The sequence below is a fragment of the Centroberyx affinis genome, unplaced genomic scaffold (assembly GCF_046629955.1).
Source record: "Centroberyx affinis isolate AG114_WGS23_722 - 3 ecotype Tasmania unplaced genomic scaffold, CSIRO-AGI_Caff_v1 ptg000789l_1, whole genome shotgun sequence".
Taxonomy (NCBI): Eukaryota; Metazoa; Chordata; class Actinopteri; order Beryciformes; family Berycidae; genus Centroberyx; species Centroberyx affinis.
In genome coordinates this window covers 63,412-87,605 of record NW_027279396.1, presented here as the reverse complement: position 1 = coordinate 87,605, position 24,194 = coordinate 63,412, and the positions used below count along the sequence as shown (strand labels likewise).

Genomic DNA, 24,194 nt, shown 5'->3' with positions numbered 1-24,194 from the left:
GATTTCATACAGTAGATTTCTCCATTTGATTATAACATTTGTTGTGACAAGTATTGTCGAGATATCCTATAGTAAAACTTGATGAAAATAACAGCGACAATTGTGGAAAATCTGTAGTGGCGAGTAATCTATAAAACCGTTGCAGATTATTTAAGAACGGCGTGGTTCTTGAATGCAGCCTACGTTACAAACAAGCCACTTTCACTGTACGTTATCGACGTGCCTTTAGGATTGGGTTTTCTACTGATGAATGTTATATTAAGTATCACGCTTAGACTTACTCTCTGGAAGATATGGCCCATCACTTAAGGTGTTGTTTTATGGAAGTTTTAAGACCAGTCGTTTCTCCAAATGAAACGACAGGTACTAATTCTGACTGAGAAGGATGAGTTGGTTACGTTATGCTAGCTACGCGTCGTGTATCCACGGAAACTCAAGAAACGAAAACAAACGTGAGACGGCCCGGGATATTGTTGATCCCACTGGTGGACTGGAAAAATGGATGATGATCACACATTGACAAAAACACGACCCATATCCTCCGATCTTAATGAATCGTAAGTGCTTCTTACAGACGATTTTTTTTAAACAGTGGTCCAGTATCCAGTCCAAGCATCCCCACTACAATCCTTGTAACAGAAAGTCAGCACATTTTCTTTCTCACGGGCTATTAATTGACTGTAGACTAATGTAAGGATTAAATATGTGGAGTTAAAATATTGATGATGTAAAGTGTGCTTTTGTTTATCAATGTAGCTGACTGGAGTAGTTGTCGATGCAGGAAAAAAAAGTAGCAAAATATTTGTTTCTCCATCTGCAGGTCCAACTTTTCAATAATGAATATAGACCTAGCTACCTTGTTAGATTAGATTCAGGAAAAGAAATTAAGCTTAAAGTGGCGGGAGGTGATGATGATAATAACTGTAGCCTACCACTGCTCGTTCTTGTAGATCCACTGAAAGCAGAGGAAGCACCAGTGGGGCCATAGGTGCGTCTCCTGTCTGTGATGTAGATGTGGTGAGTCCTTCACAAACTGGACACACTAGGAAGGAGTATGTTATAATGCCTCCCGAGGAAAAGCTCAAACACTTTGACAGCCGAGCCCAAGCCCTGGCAGACAGCCAACAGGTAGGTATAGGTTAGTTGTTTTGACTAAGTAATATGACATTCATTATTACTAGTTTTGCAGCTACAGTGATGCACAGACATGCATGCACATGTAAGAAATATGTAGAAATAAATAGAAATAAAAAAACAATTAAAACAATACATAAAAACAATGTAAAAGTAGAAATAAAAGACTGTGTAAAAACATCTCCAAGAATGATTTAAACAAGCAAGTTTCTAAGATGTGGTATTAATTTTTCTAGCCTAAGCCCCCAACTCTAATGCGTATAGACATTTCTCCACAGTTTGATGCCTGCATCCAGGACCTGGTGCGCTGTGTGGCCCTGACTAGGCTGGTATATGGAGACAGACATCTGAAACTAGCCCAGGCACATGCCAGACTGGCTAAGGCATACCTCCAGTTTAAAGGTAAGATGCTGTGAGAAAAATACAAAATCCTAACTGTAGATTATGAAATTGATTTTCAAGAAACTCATTCAGGTCAGAGATATAAAGCATTTTGCAGTTTTTGTGACTGATGCGCCTGCAATTCCTACAATTTGGCCTCTTTGTACCTCTGTTAGTTGCTTCATGTTGCTTCAAAAATGCATTTACAATTGATTGGAAGTGTAGCTGTATTTGTAATTATGATTTAGCAGAGGTGGCGTCTCGAGTCATATGACTTGGACTCGAGTCAGACTCAAGTGACAATTTTAATTGCTTGAGACTTGACTTGATGGAGAGAAGAAAATACTTGAGACCGACCGTCTTGACTTGGGTTCCGGTGACTTGGGACTTGACTTTGACTTGTACTTTGATGACTTGAAAAGGTTTCTAAAGTCTTGACAAAAGATCTTGTATAAATGACTTAGATCGAAAGTTATGAGATTTGTTCACCAGACAAATCTCTTCAGAATGTTTTCTGAATTTGTATGAAATTATTTAATTTATTGAGTTGAAACTGATTATAGAAATCAAACTCATGATGCTCTTACCAATTTTTTATACTCTTAAAACAATATTGCATTGAAAAGTGCTAGATATTTAGTTTTCTTTAAGATTTTAAATTGCTACTGGACTCTTGATTTGTTCAGACTTGACTTGGTGTTCTACTTTTAGACTTGATACTTGACATTAATGACATGGAATTGACTTGGTAATCTACATTTAGACTTGGGTCTTGACTTGAGACTTACTTGGGTCTCGAACAAAGTGAACTTGGTCACACCTCTGTGATTTAGTCACTTCAAAGTTAGTCATTTTTCATGTGGTGTTCCTGTTATTTTGTCCCCTCCCCAGTAAATACCAGCTAATGAAAGGATTGTTATTTGTTCAGAACATGAATGTTAAGCTGATGTTCAGATTTAAAGTCTACGGACAAATTAAATTCAAACTCAGAGGCGGGTGATTGTTCCTCCAGGCTGGGGACTTCAGGCCCAGCAGCACTCCTCACTGGCCAGGGAGCTGCTGCCCTTCTGCTCCCCGCTCTCCTCCAGCAGAGACGAAAGGCTCCAGGTCCTCACATGTCTCCTGAGCATACATCTCACACAGGGAGGCGCTGCACTGCTGACAGCACAATATCCTTTTGGGAGAGGAGTCGTATGATGGTGTTAAATCACAGTGATATGACTTGAGTATAAAGGTGATATGACTTGAGTATAAAGGTGTGGAATTAAATATGTACAGAAATAACATGCAACCCTGTTCAACGGAATGAACAGGGTTGCATTTAATGACTATGGAAAATGCCTTGACTCTTCCAACTCTTGAGGAAGCGGAGTCCTCCTACCTGAAGGCAGAACAAATACAGGAGGAGCTTCATCAACAGGGTGGCATCAACCATGAAGAGAAGAAGAAGACTGAGCTGGAAATATCCACTTCTCTATCCAGGTCCAGTAGTGAAAAACATTTGTTGTGTTAAAGATACAGTATATATTTGAAAAGTATATAGTATCTATAAGTTTTCCAACATAGATTTTCAGTCAAACCTGAAAATTCATCAAATGTTTTCAGTGCAGCTTATAGTATGTAATGGCAGACAGTGCTTTGAGTAGCAGTACTGTCTGGTAATCAGATGATTTGCTCTATTTATTTCCTGTGACGCCTACAGTGTCATGTTCAAGCTGAGAGACTAAATAACTTGGCACCATCCCAAATTAAATAGTGACGGGTCGGGTCAGGTCTTTCCAGTGGGGATTCAGAGTGTAGGCTGGGGCATGTTACATTTACATTGATAGTTATAACTAATTTAAATCTGTGTTTTCTGGCAGGCTCAGCATAATCACCGGTGCAAAATTTGAGAGGGTGCCTCTGATGTTAGTTTTAAGCTTGACCACAAGATGGCGATAGTTTCCACTAAATTTGTACAAAACCAACCCTTTAAAATATTACATTGGCTCTAACTTCACATCCTTCATGGGCTATTTTCGTTTCGTTGTGATTATGAAATGCCGTCATTCTTAATGGTGAAACATTACAAGCATTTCCCGCTGTGTTATTGTCCAGTCCGCTCAACAGAGCGGTGAGTGTTTTGTGGTGTGTGGCTGCAGACCTGCTGGGTGGGGTTTCGGCATGTCCCACTCATCCAGCCACTGCCGGAGCAGCAGAGGCACACACATTCCTCTTCATAAGCATTTCTAACTCTCTCTCTTCTCTTTCTCTGCTTTCTGTCTTTTTCTTTTTCTCTTTTCCGTCTATATTTTTATCTCTGCCTCCGCCCTTCATCATTTCTTTTCCCCTCCCCTTAGATGATGCTTGTACAATCTGGTTCACTCCTATAGATCTAGTGATTTTTGCTATACTCTACAGAGGAAGCATCGATCATTTTGTTTACATTATATCCAATACAGTTGACATCTTATTGATTTGTTTCCACCGTTTTATAGTATGTTTGCAACCTAATGGTGATATTTACAAGAGAAGTCCCAAGGGCAATACTGGCTCAGGAGAAGATGAAAGAACCAGAGAATCATGGTGGAAACGCAAACCACAAACATTAACACTGCAGGAGAAACTGATAGCCTGTATGGGGAGCTGTATTGGCAGCGTACAATATACTACTTGTCATAGGTTGGAAAGATAATGATATTAACTGTAGGTGAATTTAACGGCATGCACATCGCAGAATTGGAATATAGTCCTACCTGTGTTGAGAATGCCTTTATTTATATTCATTGTGATACTGTTAATTCTTGTGTGACACCAAAAATTAGTTTTGAATATATTTTGCGTCTGTAAATAGTTTGTTTATGCTTGCATTGCACATAACCACTGGATGCTACACGATTCAGTATTTTCTGAGTTGGAGTGGAAACTGAGTTGCAAAGAGATTATTCTGAGCAAGTCCTACACTAATGGATCTATATAGGATCTATATAAATATACTCAAAAATATCTATGCATGTGTACCTAAAACTTTGGTATATTCCTATAGAATAAGCTGCAATATGCTTTGTGGAACTTTCTGAACCCATTATAACTCAAATACAAGTCTGTATCTCAGTCTTGCTGTAAATATTATACAGCCTCACAATCCATGTAAAAGTCTTGTTAAGTGACCAGATACTGATATACTGTCAGAATTTGGATCAATACCTAAAGAAATTCTGCTTAATCTTAGAGTGGAAAAAGTTTTCAATCCAGGAAGTCATGTGTCAAGACAGTGTTTCAACAGGGGATGCCATCCTTCAGTGACGTATTTAAAGGCACTTGAAGATAAGAAAGCAGAAACCCAAGTGAAAATTTAAAAAAAAAAATGTTGTGCGGTAAAGACAAACAATGCTCAAGCAGCATCTGAACAAGCCTCATAGGCTGCTGAGGTGAGCTACTCTGTGAGGAATTTGTAAATGATGCCACCTTGGGTCAGTGTGAATCGCTGAGAGTTTGTTGACATGATATGCGTAATTGAAAAAATGTGCAGACTCTGGCTGGTGTGTAAGCTTGCTAAATCTCTTTTGTTTGGTGATGACTAAGAATTTGGCATGCTTCTATAGCTCTGTCAGTCGACACTGTTGTGATGGAGGGGAATGTTCCCACCAAAGCCTGGAACAATAAAGTAAGCTCAACCCTGTTATAGATCCTGGTCCAAACATTCCACTCAGTTCCAGATTCATACTCAAGGTGTGCACTTATCATCAGCCAAACGGGATGTTGTCTTCAAGGTTTCAAGAACGATTTATTGTTAGGTTTATATTTGTCATGCATCTCCACCTTTTTAGACTTGGGCCTCAAAGCATTTATCGCCTATTGTTTAAAGACCATGCTCTCACAAATCTGCATTTCAGTTTACAGATGTGATTTATTTTAATTAAACATGTTTAGTATCTATTTCATCAATAAAGAGGAAAAAAGTGACCTGCACACTGATTGCATAGGGCACAAAAGGCTTCAAAAAATGGAGGTCACAGAGCTGAGTTAGCAGAATTAAAGGATAAAGCTGGTGTTTTTTTTAATGCATTTCTTACTGTCAAAAAATCCTCTGAAAATAACAAAATCAGCAATGAATTTGCTAATAAGTCTCATCCATGTAGCCGATGCCCAATGAAGCCATGTCCCAGGAGCCATAGAACTCCATTGTATTAAAAAAACTATTAAAAACACGTCAAAGAGCCATGCCGTGGCCCTGGGCAGCATATTTCATAATGGTGATGCACCGGGCCAGCCAACTTTTTCCTCAAACAACTTAATAACCCGACCGTAAACACGTTTTCCATCTCAGGAAAGTAGTTCTGCACCACCGAAAATAGTCCCCAGCGTAATGAAGAATTTGTCCCCATTTGAATTTGATTTGGTAATAAGTACAATAGCTTGACTTTTCATGGTAACAGTTAGCGATTTTTAAAATTGAAACTGTCTTTGTGAGCTGTATTTAAAGGTTTTTAGCTTACAATTGGAGCCAATGACTTCGGGTTGAAAGCTAAAACGGGAACGTGGGATGTCAGAAAGTAATGGGAGTAGAGCAACCGCATTGTTGATTTTGTTATTTTCATAGGATTTGTTGAAGAAATGTTTTTAAAAACACCAGCCTTATCCTTTAAAGAATTCTCAATCCAACATGGTGCAAATATGACAAAAACATGTTCAAAATTATATTTGCACCATGTTGGATTGAGAATTAAATTCCTCAATTCTGCTAACTCAGCTCTTTGACCTCTGTTTTTTTAGCGCCTTTTGTGCCCTACTCAATCAGTGTGCGGGTCACTCTGGTCCTATTTATTGAGTATTTCATAAGATAAGATTCTGTCTAGTAGAATCATTTAACCCACAGACATTTTTGGGAAATTGCATGATTACTCCATCCTCCTTTTGATGAACTGCAAATTCTGAGTACCAACTTTGTACTAATAATTTCCAGAATTTGTCCTGTTGAGGTAATTTTTGGCCCAGTTGCCCTTACTCTCGCATCCTGTTTAACATCTGCATAGCAAATGGGCTGGTTTCACAGAATGGAGCCACAACATAGCCATGCCTAATACTAAACAGTTGGCTTGGTACTCCTCTCCGCTGAGTACAAAACTAGAGTAGCACTAGGCTTAATCCATGTTCATGACATGGATCCAGATGATACCTGATGTTATGAGGCACACAATAAAACGTCCTCAGTCAGAATGTGTTAAATTAAAAGAACCACACAGTTTTGCACAGAGCAGGCCTGTAACGTTATTGTCCCTTCAGTGTTTCCAGGGTTGGCTTCACTGTATCATTTTCCCTGAGCCAAAGCCCAGAGCAAACTTACGTCAACAGTGTTCTGGTAACATTTACTAAAGAGGGCCGTGTGGCTTGCTTGGCAACACATCTATAAATCCCTAATTACATTAATTCCCTGCCCTGTGGACTCTGAGTAGATTTCAGTGGCATATGGCATATTCCCCACTGCCAGGAAGTGTGTAAGGATGCATAGTGAATGAGAGGATAGAGGGGTATTGTCTCCAGGTCTGACCATGCAGGCAGACAGGCAGCACTCTGGGCACAACGGAATGTAGTTCTGCTGCAGCCGTCCTTGCTGCCCTAAAAGGATCTGGAGTGCCTGTCCCATGAAAGCTCTGCTGCTCAGCGGTGGGGTGCGGCCCTCCCACTATATCCATCAAGGCATGTTAGGATAATCTTGTGTTCATGGGAAAATTCAAAGAAAAGGACCATAGGTTTTTGTACTCTCTACCACAGAGATTTCACTATTGAGCATGAATACCCAAATCCATGTGGTCCTGTAGCTCAGGGAGTTGAGCATGGCATTAACACTCAAGGTTTTGATTCCCACGGGGGTTGCCCATAGTAAAAATGAATACACTCATGGTACTGTAAGACACTTTGGATAAAATCATTCACCAAATGGCATATGTTGTTACAGCTTGGCTGCAGTCTGCACTCCATAGGTAAACAAACAGTGTCAGTATCCAGACAACCAGGCATGGACCCAATCTGTACAGTGTGGATGTGGAAAGACTGATATGTGAAAAGGTGTTTCCTCTGCAGTACTGTAGCTAGTGATGGTATAGAAGTGAGTATAGTGTCCTCAGCCTCAGCCCTCCCCTTGACTGGAGAGCTGAATTGAATTTAGACTCCATTAGATGGTTTGAATCCTGCAGGGAGTTGAAGCTGTTAGCAGAGTGGCCTGATGGATCCAGTCTCCTTGCAGAGGATAATGCAGCCATCTCTCTCTCTCTCTCTCCCTCTCTCTCTCTCTGTCTCTCTCTCTCTCTCAGACCATCCTTATAGCACAGTGTGACAGTGACTCTTCTGTCTCTTCTACAGGCATATGTTATGTCGTATGCATTAGAACAACATGTGAAGCCTCACAAATGGCAGCAACTGCATATATCATTTGTTGTCATAGATGTAGAGTTCTGAGCCATGCCTGCCTCATCAAAGACCATGCTTGGATCATCATCTCTGCTTAGCTGGTTTCAACTGTGTTGAGACTGCAAGGGCAAACCTAATTTAGACATCCTGGAATGAGACTTGTGAGCTGAGTGGTGTTGCTTAACACACTGCAGGACATGTTTGTCAAGAGTCTGAGAGGCTGTATGAATAATGAGGGTTAGGAGCAGCATGACCTTCAGGCCCAGAGGAGACCATACAGACTTGTGAAAGGAACCAAAAACAGTTAAAAGGGCTTTGTGCAAGCCTTCCCTATTATAGGCTGCACTGCACCAGGTTTCAAAGGCAGCCATCAGCCGAAGTCTTCACTCCTCTGCAGCGCCCGGGTTTGGCTAGACACCAGGCAGTAGCTTCAACACTGTAGAACAGACTCCTAGTAACACAGTACTAGACATACAGATAACTATGCTGCTGTAAATAAGATTGTAGTCTCAGACAACTTGCCTGATCAAACAAGGGTTAAAATATTACTCTTTCCCTCTCCTTATATCACCATAGTAATGCTAATAATGTGATACTTTATTGACCCCCGTTGGGAAATTCTCTGCCCCCTGCCACAGTGGGATCAAAATTCTGGGCCAGCTACAGACCAGTGACTACAGATGGTAGGGATTCAATGTCTTGCTCAAGGGCACTTCAGCAGGGCAGATGCTTTCCAACACAAGGGTTTGAACTTGGATCCCCGACTTGAAGGGCGGTCTCTCTACTCATTACTCCACCCCGCTGTCTTGTGTAGTGGGCTGGACTACCACTATCTTTACCTTTGTCTCTCTGTCTCTGACTGTTTGCCTTTTTCTATGTCCTTCTCTATTCTGTAGGGTGTATCAGAGGCAGGGGAGGCCCGCGGAGGCCTTAGGCCAGTGTGAGATGTCTCTGCAACTGCTGGAGGGCCGGGGGAAGCCAGAGGAGACCTGCTCTGTCTATAGAGACATGGCAGCCATTGAACAGGCCCAAGGCTGTTTGGACAAAGCCATAGAGTATCTCTCCAAGGCAAGGGACATATGACCTACACATCCACAAACCAACACATACGCACAACACACACAAACACCTGAGACACACTTGTATGAGAGGCTGCTGAGCCTTGTTGTTAGGTAATGTTCCTGAAGTTCTTATTTGGTGATATGTGAGCTGTCTTATTTCATGTGGGTGTTTCTACTAGGCTCATGCCATTGCTGTGAGTCAGAGCCCAGGGGGCCTGGATGGGGCTCATATCTCCCACAGCCTGGCCCTACTCCTTTCTACTGCAGCAGAGACCCACCACAATGGTGAGTCTATTCACAGACGCAGGCCTGAGCTATAGGCACAACCAGCACTGTATGAGGGGTTAATTAGGATTTGAATCTCTCATTGTCTTCCTATATGTCAAGCCCTTCCAGATGATGTTTTTGAAAACGGTATTATAATAGCTTTATTGAGGACATGGCAACTATGCAGCCCAAGTCTAACTTCAACCACATGTCACTGTGTGATCTCCCAGCTCAACTATGTCAAGATAAATTTAAGTTCCATAGTGAAGCATGAGGTTCAGATTGAGGATATTAGGAGGGCTTGTATAGAGGACTGAGCTTACATATAGTGTATTGGCTCTTTGGAAGTGTATCTTTTCAAAATCATATGGTCTTCAATTATTGCTGTAATTGAAATATTGAAGATTGTATTGTGTGTTTTTCCTATGTTGTCGTAGACTCTGCAGGTCAATACTTTGAGCAGAGTCTAAGTGCATACAAGAACTCTGTAGATCAGCAGGATGCAGCCTTTCTCACTGTCCAGGATGACTTCTGTCGCTTCCTCCTCCTCAATGGACAGAAAGAGGTTATACACACACACACACACACACGCACACACATTAATAAAACATGCACCAGCAGCGGCAGTTAAACAGCCCCACTACAATGATGTCCTCCGTGCATTTAGAGTATCATAGCCATCTCTGTGTTTTTGCTCTCATAATTTTGAGATCCTCAGAAGATTTTCACCAACCACACCTCCCTCACTCTGAGAGCAGCACCATGGAAATGTCCCCATTAGATTTTGTGATTGCCAAGGGAATGATTCCACCTGCTAATTGGGGCGCGGCTAGCTCTGCTGTGGGCAACAGGTGTCATTTTGATTTTATATGTACCATTGCAGAGATGTGCGGAGATCCAGAGATCGTCCCTCGCTCTGAAGAGGTCTACATTCGGCGACTTGAGCACTGAGGTGGCAGACACCCTTCAGCTGATAGGAGGTGTGGAGATGACCCAGGGCAGGATCAGGCAGGCCCACAGGTCCATGAGCAAGGTACTCACAACATATAGACAACAAACAGCACACTTAGTGGTGGTAATGTTGTATGTTTGTAACACCCTGTAAATGCACATTTGAAGTGCTGTAATATGAAGATACAGTACTAGCTACTGAGCATAAATAAATCAAACATGGCAAGGAAAACATTCTGGTGGGAGCATCATGTGTTCCGTAATGGCACTGTACTGTTCACCCACGCAGACATAATATTGACCTTTGTGTCTGCCAAGCTATTTGGGAGGGTCTTAATAAAAGGCCAGGAGTCAGAGGGCGTGGCCCCCTCAAAACAAGACACACCAGTGAGAGGCCTGCTCAAATATATACACACAAAGAGCCCCTGTCATATTGAGATGAGTTATTTCCACCATCGTCTCTAAAGCTCAGAGTAGCATGCTAATCTTGGAAGGGTGCAGTGTGCAGAGCCACCCTCCCTGGTGTAAAATGTCACACAGAGTGACGTTGTGCTTTCTCAGTCTGGATGGAGCCTGACAGATGGGCAACACAAGTTTGGAAGGAGAGCGGCACTTTGCTAACTGCTGTCAATTAAAGGGATACTGACCCCAATTAAACCGGCATGCCATTATATCCTTCTAAGCAAAAGTGACATTCCTAAATCATTCAGGGCATATGCATCGAATTAACATCAATAGCAGTCTTTTAGTTGGTTTAATCATCTTCCTCATCAACAGCTGTTACTGTGTTTAACGCCATAAAGGCTTAATTTAGCCATTTAGCATTTAATATGATAAAGGATGTTATTTTATTAAAACCAAACCATGTTTCAAACTCCTTGGTATGTGTTTGCCTTATGAGCTTGGTTCCTCTGGCCACCAAACATACTAAAATACACCAGTAAAGGGGGATTTCTGCACACTAGTGATGACATGCCTGTAAGTGAAGGAGCATGGTTGCTATGTTGCTTTGTTATTGTATCTAAGTGCAGAGGGGTCCAAGTACCACGGGGTGCATCAGAGCTCCCTCACTCTACACTTCGTCAGACTGCTAACCTTTCTGAGTTATCCTGACACAGAACAGATCTGTCAGGTCGTGTTCTTCTGCCATGACCATGACAACAACTGCACCCCGAGAAGTATGTTTTGTTTTCATATGGACGTTCCAAAGGAAGCCTGGCTCGCACATACATGACATCCACAGTCAAAGTAAAGAAAGAACAATGGTGCACACACACTTGACATTTTCCCCTTCCTCTGTCGTGCTGCTGGGGAAAAAAACCTTCCATTACATCAACCTTAGCAACAGTGAAAACATCCATCAGGCCAGATGGACCTGTTCCAATATTTTTTTTTTACTTTCCTTGTTCAAGAGCTAGCTCCTTCTTTCCCTGATTAAACTAAGTTCTGTTGACACCCTGTAATTTATGGTGATTGTGGAAATAGCGGGCAGTCTTTTATCGTGGCTGTTACATCACTTTGTGTGTGTGTGTGTGTGTGTGTGGGGGGGGGGGGGGTGTAGTATGTGTGTGGTGTGTGTAGTGTGTGTGTGGGTGTGTGTGTGTTGGTTTTATTGAGTTATGTTAAATTTAGCCAACATGTTCTAACATCATGGAGATAAGCAGTCATGGCTCATTCCTCTCCTTTGATTAGAGCAAACTAATTGTAGAATGGAAAGTCACACAGGCTGCTTCTTTAATTCATTGGGTAAACCAGCTCAGATTCCTGGGTTGTTAGTTTGCAGTCCTAGAAATACATCCAGATGATCCCCTGGTCAAGTCTACTCTGGTCAGCACAGTTGTTATCTAAACCTCTGATTGGTACAGTGGTTATTTTGGGATGTTAAGAGCTCCATTCACATGTTACTAGGAAGTATTCATATCACCTCTCATCTTCCAGTGACCACTATGCTGTTTTTTTAGTGCCTGGAGATCCAGAGTTTCATGTATGGTCCTCAGCACAAGAAGACAAGAGCTACGCAGAAAACTGTGGACATGCTAGCCCGGTAAATCTCAAGTAGATGTGCAGACCTTTGGGTTATATCCGCTACAAATTAAACTGTACCTTACCATTAAAACATTTGACTTGCATGTCATGCTTTCATGTTTTAATGCTTGAGGCATGAGACCCACTGTTACCGATCAGTAATTCACAATAACAAGTTAGTAGTGCGCTGTAGTTACACCAACAGTTAAGAAAAGAACAGAAATATGTGTGTAAACCTAGGAATGCGACTTGTGTTTCAGTGATACTACCATGTATGTTTTCCAGGGCACCAGAGGTGGCTGAGAGGCGGTCGAGGCAAGGCAGTGGGAAAACGAGGCCTCCTTTCTCTGCAGTTGTTCCATCCTATGTAAAAGAGGGCAACTCCAACATCTCTGACTCTTAAAACTCTTTTCCTTTGTTGCTACAAGAAGGTAGATGAGTTGGAATTGGACCAAGGACTACTGACAGTGGTCTCCATTTAATTTCCTCTGTTCTTGTCTAAATTTGTGTCTGTCTGTTGGCACGAGTAGACAGGCAGGTGCCACTGCTCAGAATGGACTTCATTGCTCCCCTCCATGTCCATGGGCAACACTTGATTTTGTGTTACTTTGTACATTCTGTGAAATAACTGAGTTTGAAGAAATACTCACACTCAGAAAGCATATTTTACTCACAGTAGTTTTTAATTGTTTTTAAGGGATGAACCAATGTCCAAATAAGTGCTGGAACCTATATCAACCAAAACCAAAATGATAATTTCTTCAATATTGATATTCATATGTTATTGACAGTGATATCATATGTCTATATATGAGTGTTGTATGTGTGTCATATGTCGATATAATATCATATATCAATACCTATCGATATCATATGCTATCAATATTTATTGATCATCTCAATAAAACCAGTGATAATGGGGTGCCCAGGGTGGAAACACTTGTTAAACATTGAGTATATAATTATATATTTTCTGCACGCTGGTGTACACTACTAGTTTATGCTATGAAATGGCACACAGTGTCCAAATTATTACATTAGTAATCTAACAAAGGATTGCCTTATTAAACCACAATTTAAGTGCACTGATGTAACAACAGTATTCCAGAATCTTTTTTCACAAAATACTGCAGTTTGTGCAACAGTAAATAAATGTAAATGCACTGTAACAGGGCCCTTAAATGCAATAAATTCTTTTTAATAAGGGTTTCATTTCTTAGATTTCTAAAGTGATAAACGTGTTAATAGGCAATTTGAAAGCATGAAATTCACACTCAACACTGCATTTCTACACTCTTCTTCAATATGACAGTGCCAATAAGGCGATCTTTGAAGACAGTGCTCAGTTGTTAGCAAGTGAGAGTTATACAGCAGCGTAGGGAAAACGTAAAAGATGCGTAACAGGCTGAAACCATATTGGATCACTTCTGCTTCTACAACTAGTACACAACACACCCTTGTGAACACTCAGTGCCACTAAGCTGATGATCCAAAAATAGCCACGGGTCAGGAACACACTCTCATCTCAGAGCAAAGGTGAATCCTGCAAGCCAACACTCTGGTCAACAAATGTGTACAAGCAAAAGGCGTTCAGACAAAATATACTGTGATTCAGAAAGAAAAATTACAAAACGTGTGATTATATTTCATTTCCTGCGTCCATCTTAATTCATCAGTTTCTATCTACTTTTCCTTTTCGGTCTTTCATCCTACCACTGGCTCTTCAAATTGACAGCACTTTTCTTTGGAATTCAAAATGGTGGATTACATCGAGCTCCCTAAATGCATACAAAGTTTAAAAAAAAAGAAATCACTATTTGGTGATTAGAATGGTATGGTACAAGACACCATGTTTTAATTGACATGTTTGCAAGTTTTTCATTTTGATTACTTTGATCAAGTAACTCATGTTTGGTTGTATAATATGCAATTATTTTTCATAATTATATGATTAAACATAATTTAGATAAGTAATTAGTAGAAAGAAGAGTTTATAGTCTGAAAATAAATCATTAGCATGCTATTAGCTATGCTACAACTGTGATAAATCATCACAATTGCTCTCTTTCAGTTTAAAGTTTAAAAGTTAAGGGATTTCTTCAAATCACCAGCTTTTTTCCCCCACTTCTCTAGGAAACTTACGTATAAGCCTACTTTTTCTTGTCCACAGCTGAGCTTTACTATGTTCTGTACATGTCAAAAACTACTACTTAACATAAACCACCGTGTTCCACAATATATACTAACATCATTGCATAAGTAGTGTCTCAATCAAAAAGAATGATAAGATACAGCTGTGTAGCACAGGTTAGTACAAAAATAGAGAAATCTAGAGAATATTAAAGAAATCTGTTTTAAGATAAACTGAAAGCTATAAAATCAGTCAACCAATGCCAACAAAATATTCCATCAAAATGCTGCCATAAAAAGTTGCTACAATATGTAGACATTAGTCCTAACTGAAGCTAGCCTATAAAAAATGAAGACATGGTCAGGCTCACCATTAAGTATTTTGTTTGGCTGTGTAGTAATGCTGCAATTAATACCATAAAAATATGTATTCATCGAGCAGTTTAACAACTCAACAAGTTTCTCTGGGATCATATGAGTTGCATTGATGGTGAACTAAGTATACCAAGTCTCAGGAGATATACAGATACAGTAAAATAATGCACCAGAATCAATGCATTATTATTTAATGTTGTACTGCAAGAATTACAGCATTATTACATAGTCTGAGACCAATGTTACTGCCATATGTGTGGATTGCTGCATGAGAAAACCATGTGGATGTGCGATTCAACAAGTGTTAAATTGGCGAGTATTGTAGTTTGAAAGATTTCTGACTGGATTCTTCATTAGTCATCTGAAGTGCTTTCAAGGTAAACTGTCGCGACTCTTTTCTCATGAGAGACCTTCAGCTGAGTATCCAAGAACTGAGACTGCAGCACCGGCTCTGAGCTGGCCTGAGCTTGGCTGTTGTTTACGTCCATCTGGAAGGTGAAGGACTTTTCTGATGGCCCCAGCTGGGTGTGCCACTCAGTGATGTCAGTCACAGACTCTCTTTCGGTGGTGAAGCCTTCCAGGCCTTCAGCGTGTGTAACATCCTGATCTGTGGAGACTCTCATGCTGTACCCTCCTCCTGCTCCGCCCTGGAGGGCCTTCTCGAGCTCTGGATTAGAAGACTGAAGAGCTGCCATGATCTGCTCCTCAGACAGATCATCTCCTGCCTCCAGCAGCCCAGACTCCTCCAGAGTTTGAGAGACATTCAGCTCTGCAACAATGGTCATGGTTCCATTGTCAGTCGACTGCTGCACTTTTTTGACATCGACAGCCAAATTCTGTGGACTGTCGCTACTAACTTCTGTGAGGAAAGCCAATTCATCCTTCAGTGGACCTGAAACTGAGCCTTGTATCTTCTCTAGTGCTCCCTTTAGCTGCTCTTTTGGGTCCAAAGAGTCCTCTCTCAGGAACTCAAGCACTGACTCCTGCACTGTTGGGGAGACATGAATCTCCTCTTCAATTATGCACTCTGGGAAACTCTCTTTGACAAATGAGTGATCACTTGATATGAACTTATATTCGTCACTTTCCTCAGCAGCCATTCTGTTCGTTGGAAGTCCTTCATCTTGGTAATACCTCTCATCTGATAGGTCATCCACAACTCCATAATGGCCATATGAGGTTATGCCACCACTCTCCTCATGTTCGGACAGATTATCATCTGGTGTGGAGACAAAATACTCATGAGGCTCTTGACCATGGGAGAAGTATGGAGATTCACTCTCTCTGGAGACCTCTTGAACTTGTACAGATCCACCCTTGCCATAGCCTTTGTCTGTCATTAAGGTTTTCAAGGTATCATCATCACTCTTCTGAACTTCAGAGTCATGAGGGACATTCTCAAGCTCCTCAATTTGGAAATATGTTGAGGAGGGCTGAAAAAAACTAGACATGGTCTGCTCAACCACATACTCCTCATCGCTGTGAGACTCCACAGGCTCCTCAATGATTTCCACATTGACGGACTTATTTGCCAGATTCTCTCCTCCCTGCAGGCCACTTAGCAGATTCTGGATCATACTTCCTGTTGCTGTGTCCTTGATGTCCTCCAGTGTCACCTTCTTCACTCCTCTGCTGAGGAGGTCATCCAGGGCAGTGTCTTCAGAAAAATCCAGCTCCTCCTCCACCTTGGACTCCAACACAATCTGTGTCTTAGTTGTGCCATCCTCCTGCTCAGTTTTCTCCACATGGTATATGACCTTTGATTCTCCAGATGAGCTCACTTTAGCATCCAAACCTGCAGGTTTTATCACTTTCTCGATGATCTCCTCCACAGACACAGACTCTAATATATGCTTCTCACTTGGTCCTGTCATAGCCTCTATGTTGCCTTTACCTTTGAAATCACTCTGATATGCATTTCCTTTCTCCTCTTTTTCATCACTCACTTTCCTTTTACTGTCCACCTCTGTATTATTGCCCAGGCTCATCATTGGTGGTGACACCACTCTCACTGATTTGGAGTGAACTGTGGGGGAGATGATGGGGCTGAATTGGTTCTCTGGCTGTGATGCCTGTTTGATTTTCACACTTTTTTCTTCTGCTGCTTTTTTCTGCACCTTTTCTGCATCTCGACTACATTGGCTTTCATTCTGGGCCACTTGTTTGTCTTTGGTGGTGGCGGCAGAGGCAGAAGCTGCAGCCCGAGCTTTTGTGAACGAGATCATATCCCTCCTGGACGCAGGACTCTGATGCTGAGCCCAGCCTGTTACTGAAATAGGAATGACCCTAGAGGGACTAATGGACCCAGAGTGAGGCACAGGGGATCTTCTCAGGTTTGATGTCTGCTCCATGTACCTGACATCCACATGCTGTCTGGTTGAGGTGGCCGCTCTTGGAGTGTAGGGTTGGGAAGGCATCTTGATATCTGAGGCAGAGAATGAATCAACATTTCATGCACAAACATTTCCTGTTAAGTCAAAGCTCTTGATACTTAGTATTGACTGTTTGGTAAAAGACATTGCTTAGTTCATCTAATTCAACAATGGTTGCATATATTCTCATTTATCAAAATAAATACACTCACAAAGTACTCTTGTGTGATCAACATATAACAACAACAATTAAGTAAATACTTTTCAATACCTATTATTCTTTCTCTTTGATGTTGATTTGCCCTCCTGTGTGTGTCTTGCAGATCTACTCTCCCGCCTTCCAGGAGGGCCCTGAACGAGCAAAAAACGAATAAGACAAAAAAGTAATTCAAGTCAAGGGCAAATAATTCACGGTAAATCATTAGGTAATCTTCCTATTTCAAAGTCATTAACGTTTTCCCACTTGCGTGTAAAAAATGATGAACAGATACCTCATGAGGCGATGCACATCATTCAGCTCTGCCATCTCAAACCTCAAACATAAACACGACAGGCTTACAAGACGATATCAATCCAGGGACCTGGCCATATAGGGCAGTAGTCAGCAAAAACATGATAACAAACCACTGTCATCTCACAATGACCTGACAACAGTTTCGTAAAACAGCTCACCTTTCTTTGGCCATGGTTCAACAAAAGTAAATAATGAGAGAGCAAGTAGAAGTCCTTCAAAAAGGAATAACCTCTCCGGAGGGTGCTTCCCGAAAGACTGACCTAAAAATAACAGCTACAATGCGCCGCTGTCTGCACTTTGCAATGAATCCCAAAGCAAAAGCAGGCTCATGACATAGATCCTAAAACTCAAGCCACTGCTACGCCTCTAAGGAAACATTCTGCCTATTCCAAAAATTCAAAACAAACCAGATGTGCCACTGGAGAATTCGCCTTATAGAGACACGCTGAAGCAGATAATTGCCTGCAAAAACATCCTGGAAATTGGTTGGATACTAACATAGAAAATCCCACAACAAATCTGTTGTTTGAGGCTGTATAGATGACATGGGATATGAGTTAAGAAGTAATGAAGTTATGAGTTATGAAATGTTGTGGATATCTTTGATGAAAGCCAGTAGATAAAACCTTAATAAATGAAAATATGTTCTTCACTGCTTGATATAAATAGCTATGTAAATGGATCCAAAGAGTGCCTTTGTAAAAATAGCATGTCTGTTGTTATGATCATAGAGTGGCTACTGTATGACAGCAGCATGAAGACTGAACATCTTGTGCAGGATATGAAATGCAATTATGTACTTCATGTCTTGCTTCCTATAAACTCACAATGAATAATAGAAAATATTTAAGGGCCTCGAACAAAAGAGCCACTGAAGGGTTCTCTTTCAAAAGAAAAAATGTAACTTTTGAATTTAAACTCAATTTATATAAAAGCCACCAATTGCATAAAAAATATAATTGCATAAAAAAATCTAAACTGTCATAACAATACAGAGAATTATGACTGCATTTCCTCATGCAATAATATTTCAAAATGTATTTTCACCATCAGAATGAACGGTGACCAAGTGTATCACTTCTTTCATCTTTCAACCTCAGTTTGAAAGATTAAGTTTGAGAAGCTCATACCTGTTGAACAGCACTAAAGTGCTATAAAACAAATTTCTGTTCAGACTGGACAAATTATGAAAAACAGTGGGCTCACCTGTAGGCAGCCACCTCCATGCCCAGATCCATCTTGACCTGAAGGAGCTGCTGATGCTCCCGCAGCTTGTCTGCAATGCTGTCAGCCAAAATATTCCGCTCACGCTCCAGCTGCTCAATAATCATCTGGAACAACGAAAAAAGACAACTGGCATTAACTCTGGCCCTGTACATAGTGTAATATTTTGACAGTAATGTCCCTTGGGATGTGATTTTTTGTTTATCTCATAATTTAACTGAAAGTACTGTCTCATTCATCTCCTCTTTAACATGATCTATCAAACCATTTTATTTTACTAAAGCCTAGAAAGTTGTGAACTTGGTAGGCTTGTATTGTCTATATTGCTTCTGTTGGATTCTTTGAGACACTAATTCTCTTTCACCTTTCATTTGCAGAGAGATGTTGAATTGGGCGAGCACTTCCTGTGTAAATCAAGTCTGATCCCACTAACAGATTGCATTAATCATGTGGACCAGTTAAGCCAGTGTCTGTCCCTATAATTCTTGCTTGAAGCTTGTCCCCTAGAATGACAGTTGGCATCCCACAACAGATGTCATGTTCAATTACAGATTATAACATGGGGTTAAACTGTGAGAAAAATGTCTTTTTTTTTTTTCTTCAATATTAAAGGCATGCCTATATGAGCACTGTAGCCAGTCGCAGCTGACTGACCTGCTTGGGGCTCCATCTTTAGGAGGGTAATAAGGATTTGTCAGTCTGACAGCTAATTGGTTTAAGTGGCTGGTGTAGCTAAGAGCCATGAAGTGCTGGGGAGGTAAAATGCCATTTACCAAAGCTATTCAATCCTTTTATACTGGGGTCAAGCATGCATGCAAGATCCCATGCTCTTTGTTTGATGGTTATGAGAACACAAACTTGCCAACCACCACCTAATGTTGGTAATGTCAGTATATTTAGAAGTGAGGAGACTTTTATTGATTTCAGAGCCAACATCTATGTGGTAATCGCACTCAAACAGCCAGAGTGAGGCTGGTTACATTATGTCACTTCTTACAGCCATATGTCAGATGATATTTGCACTTGAGGCCATTTTTACTGACTTATACAACACAGGATGCCATATTTTGCATTACATGAGCTTATGTTGTTGATGAATTTTAGGAGTGGGTGGATTGTGATGTTATATTCTTGAATTGAACAAAGTATTTAGGTTTTCTGTTCTCCCCTAAGAAGCAGACTGATCAGATTTCAGATAATTTGCTTGTAGCTGACACTGTGCATCACTGTGCTTATCCCACTTCCAGTGGGTGTGGCAGGGCGCAGAGGGAGTATCCCAGGGCTTAGTGGGACAAAGGGTAGATGATTCTGGAGATTTTCCAATTTTGTATATTTAGGCATGTCTTTGAATAGAACTAAATTCCTTAAATTCTGGCTTCACTTAAATCTCTCTAAAAAAAAGAAAAGAGTAGCCTACTGTCTGTCTTACACTGTCATAACGTGCTCATCCTTACCTGAAACTCAGTGAAATCCCCACGAAATGTGTCCTGCATATGCATGAGTTGTTCTTCAAGATGTATTTGAATCTGGCCTTGTTTTTCCGCCTCAGCGCGTAATTTGTCGAACTCCGCGGCGTAAAGCATCTTCTCCCTTCGCAGGTCTTCCAGTCTCGCCTGGTCCGCTTTAATCGACTGTTCCATTTCTTCGACCTTTTGCTGATACATCTCGAATGTTTCAATCCATCCCTCGGACAGACCTCGGGCATACTCTTGTACTTCTTCCAAGGAAGCCGTCTGAGGCCCATGGTAAGTTTGCGTGATGATGGGTACCACCCGGGAGTCTACCTGACGCCGGAGATGCGCAATTTCTTGATTGTGCGCGTCCTCTAAGCATTTATACTCATTCTCTAGTTGGAATAAACGCTGCTCGAGTGCACTGTTGGTTTTGTGAGCGTGGTGAAGCTCCTTCTCGCAGCCTTTCAGCTCGCCACCTATGTCTCTGCACACCTCGGTCTCCTGGCTGCACAGAGACTGGACCATCTGCAACTCTCGCCATTGCTTCTCTCTCTCCATCTCGGCCTGGGACTTTTCAAACGACAGCTGTGCCACCATTCTCCTCAGATCCCGCATCTCGGCCTTGTATTTCTGCTCCCATTCCCCCGTCTTTGTTTGTCTGAGTTTATTGATTTCAGTAATTAGACAGGCGTTTTCCTGCTCCAACTGCTTGGTTCTTGATAGGTACTGGGAAAGTCTGTTGTTGAGCTCCTGCAGTTGATGTTTTTCGCTCTCAAAAGTTCTCCTGAATTGCATCATTTTGGCATGAAGTTAATAAAAAATAGTTCTGAGTTTTAAAAAGGGTTTCTTTTCTGTGTGAATTCAGAGGACAGGTTCTCCTGGTGTCATTTGCGTGCGCGTCTGTAAGCAGAACTGTCATGCAATTTGCGATCACTGCCCTTTGACAAGTGCAGGAGGTGGGCGGGACCAGAGGATCGGCCCAAGCTGGTCCGTTTCCCTGGCAGATGTGGTGATGCTTTAACGTGCCGTCAGAAATATAAAGACTAGTTGAGTTTACACGTTACCCTTTTTTACAGTCTATGGTTTACACGAATGGCGCAACAAAGTGGTAAACACTACTGTGAAACTCGGAATCAAGGTTAGCCTATTATAAAAATTTAACTAAAACTTACACAAAAACTATGTGATAAAAATTAAAAGACTTTTGAAAACTAAAAGTGTCTTGTCTGCTTGTAAAACTAGCTAAAGAAAATAGAAATGTGCGTGACATGTTTTAGTTCTCATCTTCTTGCTTATGTGCAGGGTAAAAAAGCGAATGGATTTTGGGTGGAGAATCTTTGGATGTTATACTGAACGCTAACTAGGCCACAAGATGGCGCTATCTTGTAGCTCTATTTGTTCAGCCCATGGAAGTATTAGTCCTATGTTGGTTCAGCCCCCATGAGCACCTCTTGCTCTTGGATAAAGTGCCAGCGTTGCCATTGCCTTTGAAAATAGTTGGGATAAAACCCCAGAGTCCTGGGGTTATTTTGTTGAGTCTGCTAGTGCATTTCATTTGTAGGCAAGGCAGGCAAGGCAGCTTTATTTGTATAGCACATTTCATGCACTGGGGCAATTCAAAGTGCTTTACAGAGTGATAAAAATACAGTAAAGGTAAAAGATTTACAATTAAAAAGTGCAAAAGTACAGACAAGAGATACAAAAGATAAAAGACTTAAAAAGTAAACTAGTGCAGTTCAAATCAAATTAAATAGAAAGATAAAGGAACAAATACTCCCACTTTTAGGTGCACATTGTGAGTGAACCCATATGTTTTTCTGTAATTTTCTTTTCCCCTGTCCTTCCTGATTCTACTCTTGATCTGATATTTACGTCAGATCTCACTGCCTAAGGCAGACGAGAATCATAGATTCTCCTCTTGGTCAAAAACCTCACCATCCACAGATGGATAAGAATCATACAGGGTACTTGTACAGCAGGAAACCAACTTTAAGTTGGGCTAGTTGAGGATGTAGGCCTACTGAAAAGTGTATGAAAATAAATTAACAAAAAATAAGTTGGGATTTGTTTTGTTTATATTACACACTTGTTGCAAACAAAATACTATCTATCATTATACCTTAAAAAAATACGACACCGACCAAAAATACTAAAACTGAAACTAAATAAAAATCAAATACTTTTAAATAAATAGAAAACTAAAACTAAACTGAAATTGAAATAACTGAAAACCACATTGGCCTATTATTGTAGAGACAATTAATTAAGACAATTAATATTCTTGTATGTTTCTATTTTCAATGTTTTTCTGTTTGTTTGGTTTTTTTTTTACTTTTGATACTTTTGGTTTTTAATGAATCAACATGCCTGATGCACATTTTCCCCTCCTCATTCTGACGCTGCAGCACAAAGAAGCTCTGTGCCAACAGAGAGACAAAAGAGCCACCAAAAAAAAATCCTAATTTTTGTTACAGGGTCAATTTTGTCTGTGTTTCCGACCAAAAGCACTACAATCAATGTACGAAAAGTCGTTTTTTATGACTTCTGAATTTGAAAATTTGTAATTTACGAGCAGCACTTGAAGGCAGCATTTCCGGGCAGAGGCTTCATCATTTTCAGGGGAACAGCTCTCCCAAGTGGACAAGCAGAGAGCTGCGGGTCTGTGGTTTGTCCTTCTCATAAGATTTAGGTTGACGCACGAATAGAAGTGAAACGTACTCTTCACTTGTTTTAGTGTCTTGCTATTTAATACACAATTATTCCGTATTTCCTTTGCGCCCATAGACTTTGGAAACTTGACCGCGTTATGGATGGAGGCGAAATTGTGGTCGTTACAGGTAAACTGGGAAAATATAAATTCACAATTCTGCTAACTCGTAAAACTGACGTTTATGTATATTTGGAGTGGTGGACAAATGTATGTCTTTTAATCTGCTTTTGAGGGTTTGGACCTTTCAGACAGTTCTTGGTGAACCCCAGCTGGAAAGCAGCCCAGGTAACCTTTGAAATTATTTACAGGCCCATGCATGGAAGTTAAGTCTTTTCATGATATCAACAATATAGCACACGATATTGACTTAAAATGCCTACACATGTTAATATTGAAGGGCTTGAAGTTGGTTGGACTGGGAGAGGGGATAGGTGTTTACATCAAGGAGGTGCCAGTGAGTTATGTCAAAACACAACAGATCATCACTGAACTTTGGCAAACTCTCAACCCAAAGGTAAATATGGTGTTCAAGTCTGGATAATTGTTGTTAAAGCCTATGTCAATACACTGGCCATTCTAGTTATGCTATGAGAAGTTGAATATCTCACATTACCTTTCTGTGTGTGTGTCCAAGTTTGCTGTGCATCTCGGGATAGCCAGTGGTTCCAGAGTCATCATGTTGGAGCAAACAGGGAAGAACAGCGGATACTCGGACAGAGATGTGTGTGGCTTCTGTCCTGAAAGTGGCTGCTGCATGCAAGGAGGAGCAGAGAAACTGGACTCGATTATAGATATGAAGTCTCTCTTCAAGCTGTTAAAACAAGCAGGGATGGATGTGATTTATTCGAGGGACGCTGGCAGGTAGGCGTCTGGTTCTGCAGTGTGGCTGTGTGCTGAAAGACACTCAGATTATAAGATCATGCTTTCCCTCCTCCTCCTCAGGTACCTCTGTGATTTTGCGTATTACTGCTCTCTGCATCACGGTCAGGGGAGAGCAGCACTCATCCATGTACCTGCGTCCGGCAGCCTGGCCTCAGCAGACAGACTGGTCCCTCTGCTGCAGACTGTCATTCAGGCCATGCTCAGACAGCTGGATGGCCCTTCACAAACAGCATGAGGTGCCGTTACAGTGGGCTTCCTGAGGACATCAGTCAGGGTGATCTCAGGCTTGGTGGACCAGTGGTTCTCAGACTATTTGGCTCGTGA

General features: G+C 41.2%; 3 protein-coding genes across 3 annotated transcripts; 2 read left to right on the top strand and 1 right to left on the bottom strand.

Annotated features, from left to right (window-relative positions):
- Positions 1–263: 263 nt before the first annotated feature.
- ttc23 (tetratricopeptide repeat domain 23) lies at positions 264–12,638 on the top strand. Its single transcript, XM_071520293.1, has 11 exons — positions 264–557; positions 951–1,128; positions 1,413–1,536; positions 2,528–2,684; positions 2,872–2,997; positions 8,802–8,973; positions 9,146–9,251; positions 9,671–9,798; positions 10,117–10,266; positions 12,146–12,228; positions 12,495–12,638. Exons 1-11 carry the CDS (start codon positions 499–501, stop codon positions 12,610–12,612), a joined length of 1,401 nt encoding a protein of 466 aa, XP_071376394.1. The 5' UTR covers positions 264–498; the 3' UTR covers positions 12,613–12,638.
- Positions 12,639–15,067: 2,429 nt separating this feature from the next.
- Positions 15,068–21,158, bottom strand: synm (synemin, intermediate filament protein). Its single transcript, XM_071520292.1, has 4 exons — positions 20,279–21,158; positions 18,807–18,931; positions 17,358–17,437; positions 15,068–17,139 (listed from the first exon to the last, which is right to left on the bottom strand). The coding sequence occupies exons 1-4, from the start codon at positions 21,074–21,076 to the stop codon at positions 15,068–15,070; spliced, it is 3,075 nt and encodes a 1,024-aa protein (XP_071376393.1). The 5' UTR covers positions 21,077–21,158.
- A 1,926-nt stretch (positions 21,159–23,084) lies between these two features.
- On the top strand, positions 23,085–24,105 carry pgpep1l (pyroglutamyl-peptidase I like). The gene is made up of 5 exons (XM_071520295.1): positions 23,085–23,115; positions 23,221–23,273; positions 23,386–23,502; positions 23,623–23,849; positions 23,931–24,105. Exons 1-5 carry the CDS (start codon positions 23,085–23,087, stop codon positions 24,103–24,105), a joined length of 603 nt encoding a protein of 200 aa, XP_071376396.1.
- The last annotated feature ends 89 nt before the right edge of the window (positions 24,106–24,194 follow it).

Bases quoted from the DNA above. Each gene is read 5' to 3' on its own strand.
- ttc23 (XM_071520293.1), top strand. From the start codon at position 499: ATGGATGATGATCACACATTGACAAAAACACGACCCATATCCTCCGAT. The intron at 2,998-8,801 runs GTCCAGTAGTGA...TCTATTCTGTAG, and splicing joins ATATCCACTTCTCTATCCAG to GGTGTATCAGAGGCAGGGGA. The intron at 9,799-10,116 runs GTTATACACACA...GTACCATTGCAG, and splicing joins TCCTCAATGGACAGAAAGAG to AGATGTGCGGAGATCCAGAG.
- synm (XM_071520292.1), bottom strand. From the start codon at position 21,076: ATGATGCAATTCAGGAGAACTTTTGAGAGCGAAAAACATCAACTGCAG. The intron at 18,932-20,278 runs GTAAGGATGAGC...TCGTTGTTCCAG, and splicing joins GGGATTTCACTGAGTTTCAG to ATGATTATTGAGCAGCTGGA. The intron at 17,140-17,357 runs GTATTGAAAAGT...TCTCTGCCTCAG, and splicing joins TCAAAGAGAAAGAATAATAG to ATATCAAGATGCCTTCCCAA.
- pgpep1l (XM_071520295.1), top strand. From the start codon at position 23,085: ATGGATGGAGGCGAAATTGTGGTCGTTACAG. The intron at 23,116-23,220 runs GTAAACTGGGAA...TCTGCTTTTGAG, and splicing joins CGAAATTGTGGTCGTTACAG to GGTTTGGACCTTTCAGACAG. The intron at 23,850-23,930 runs GTAGGCGTCTGG...CCTCCTCCTCAG, and splicing joins TATTCGAGGGACGCTGGCAG to GTACCTCTGTGATTTTGCGT.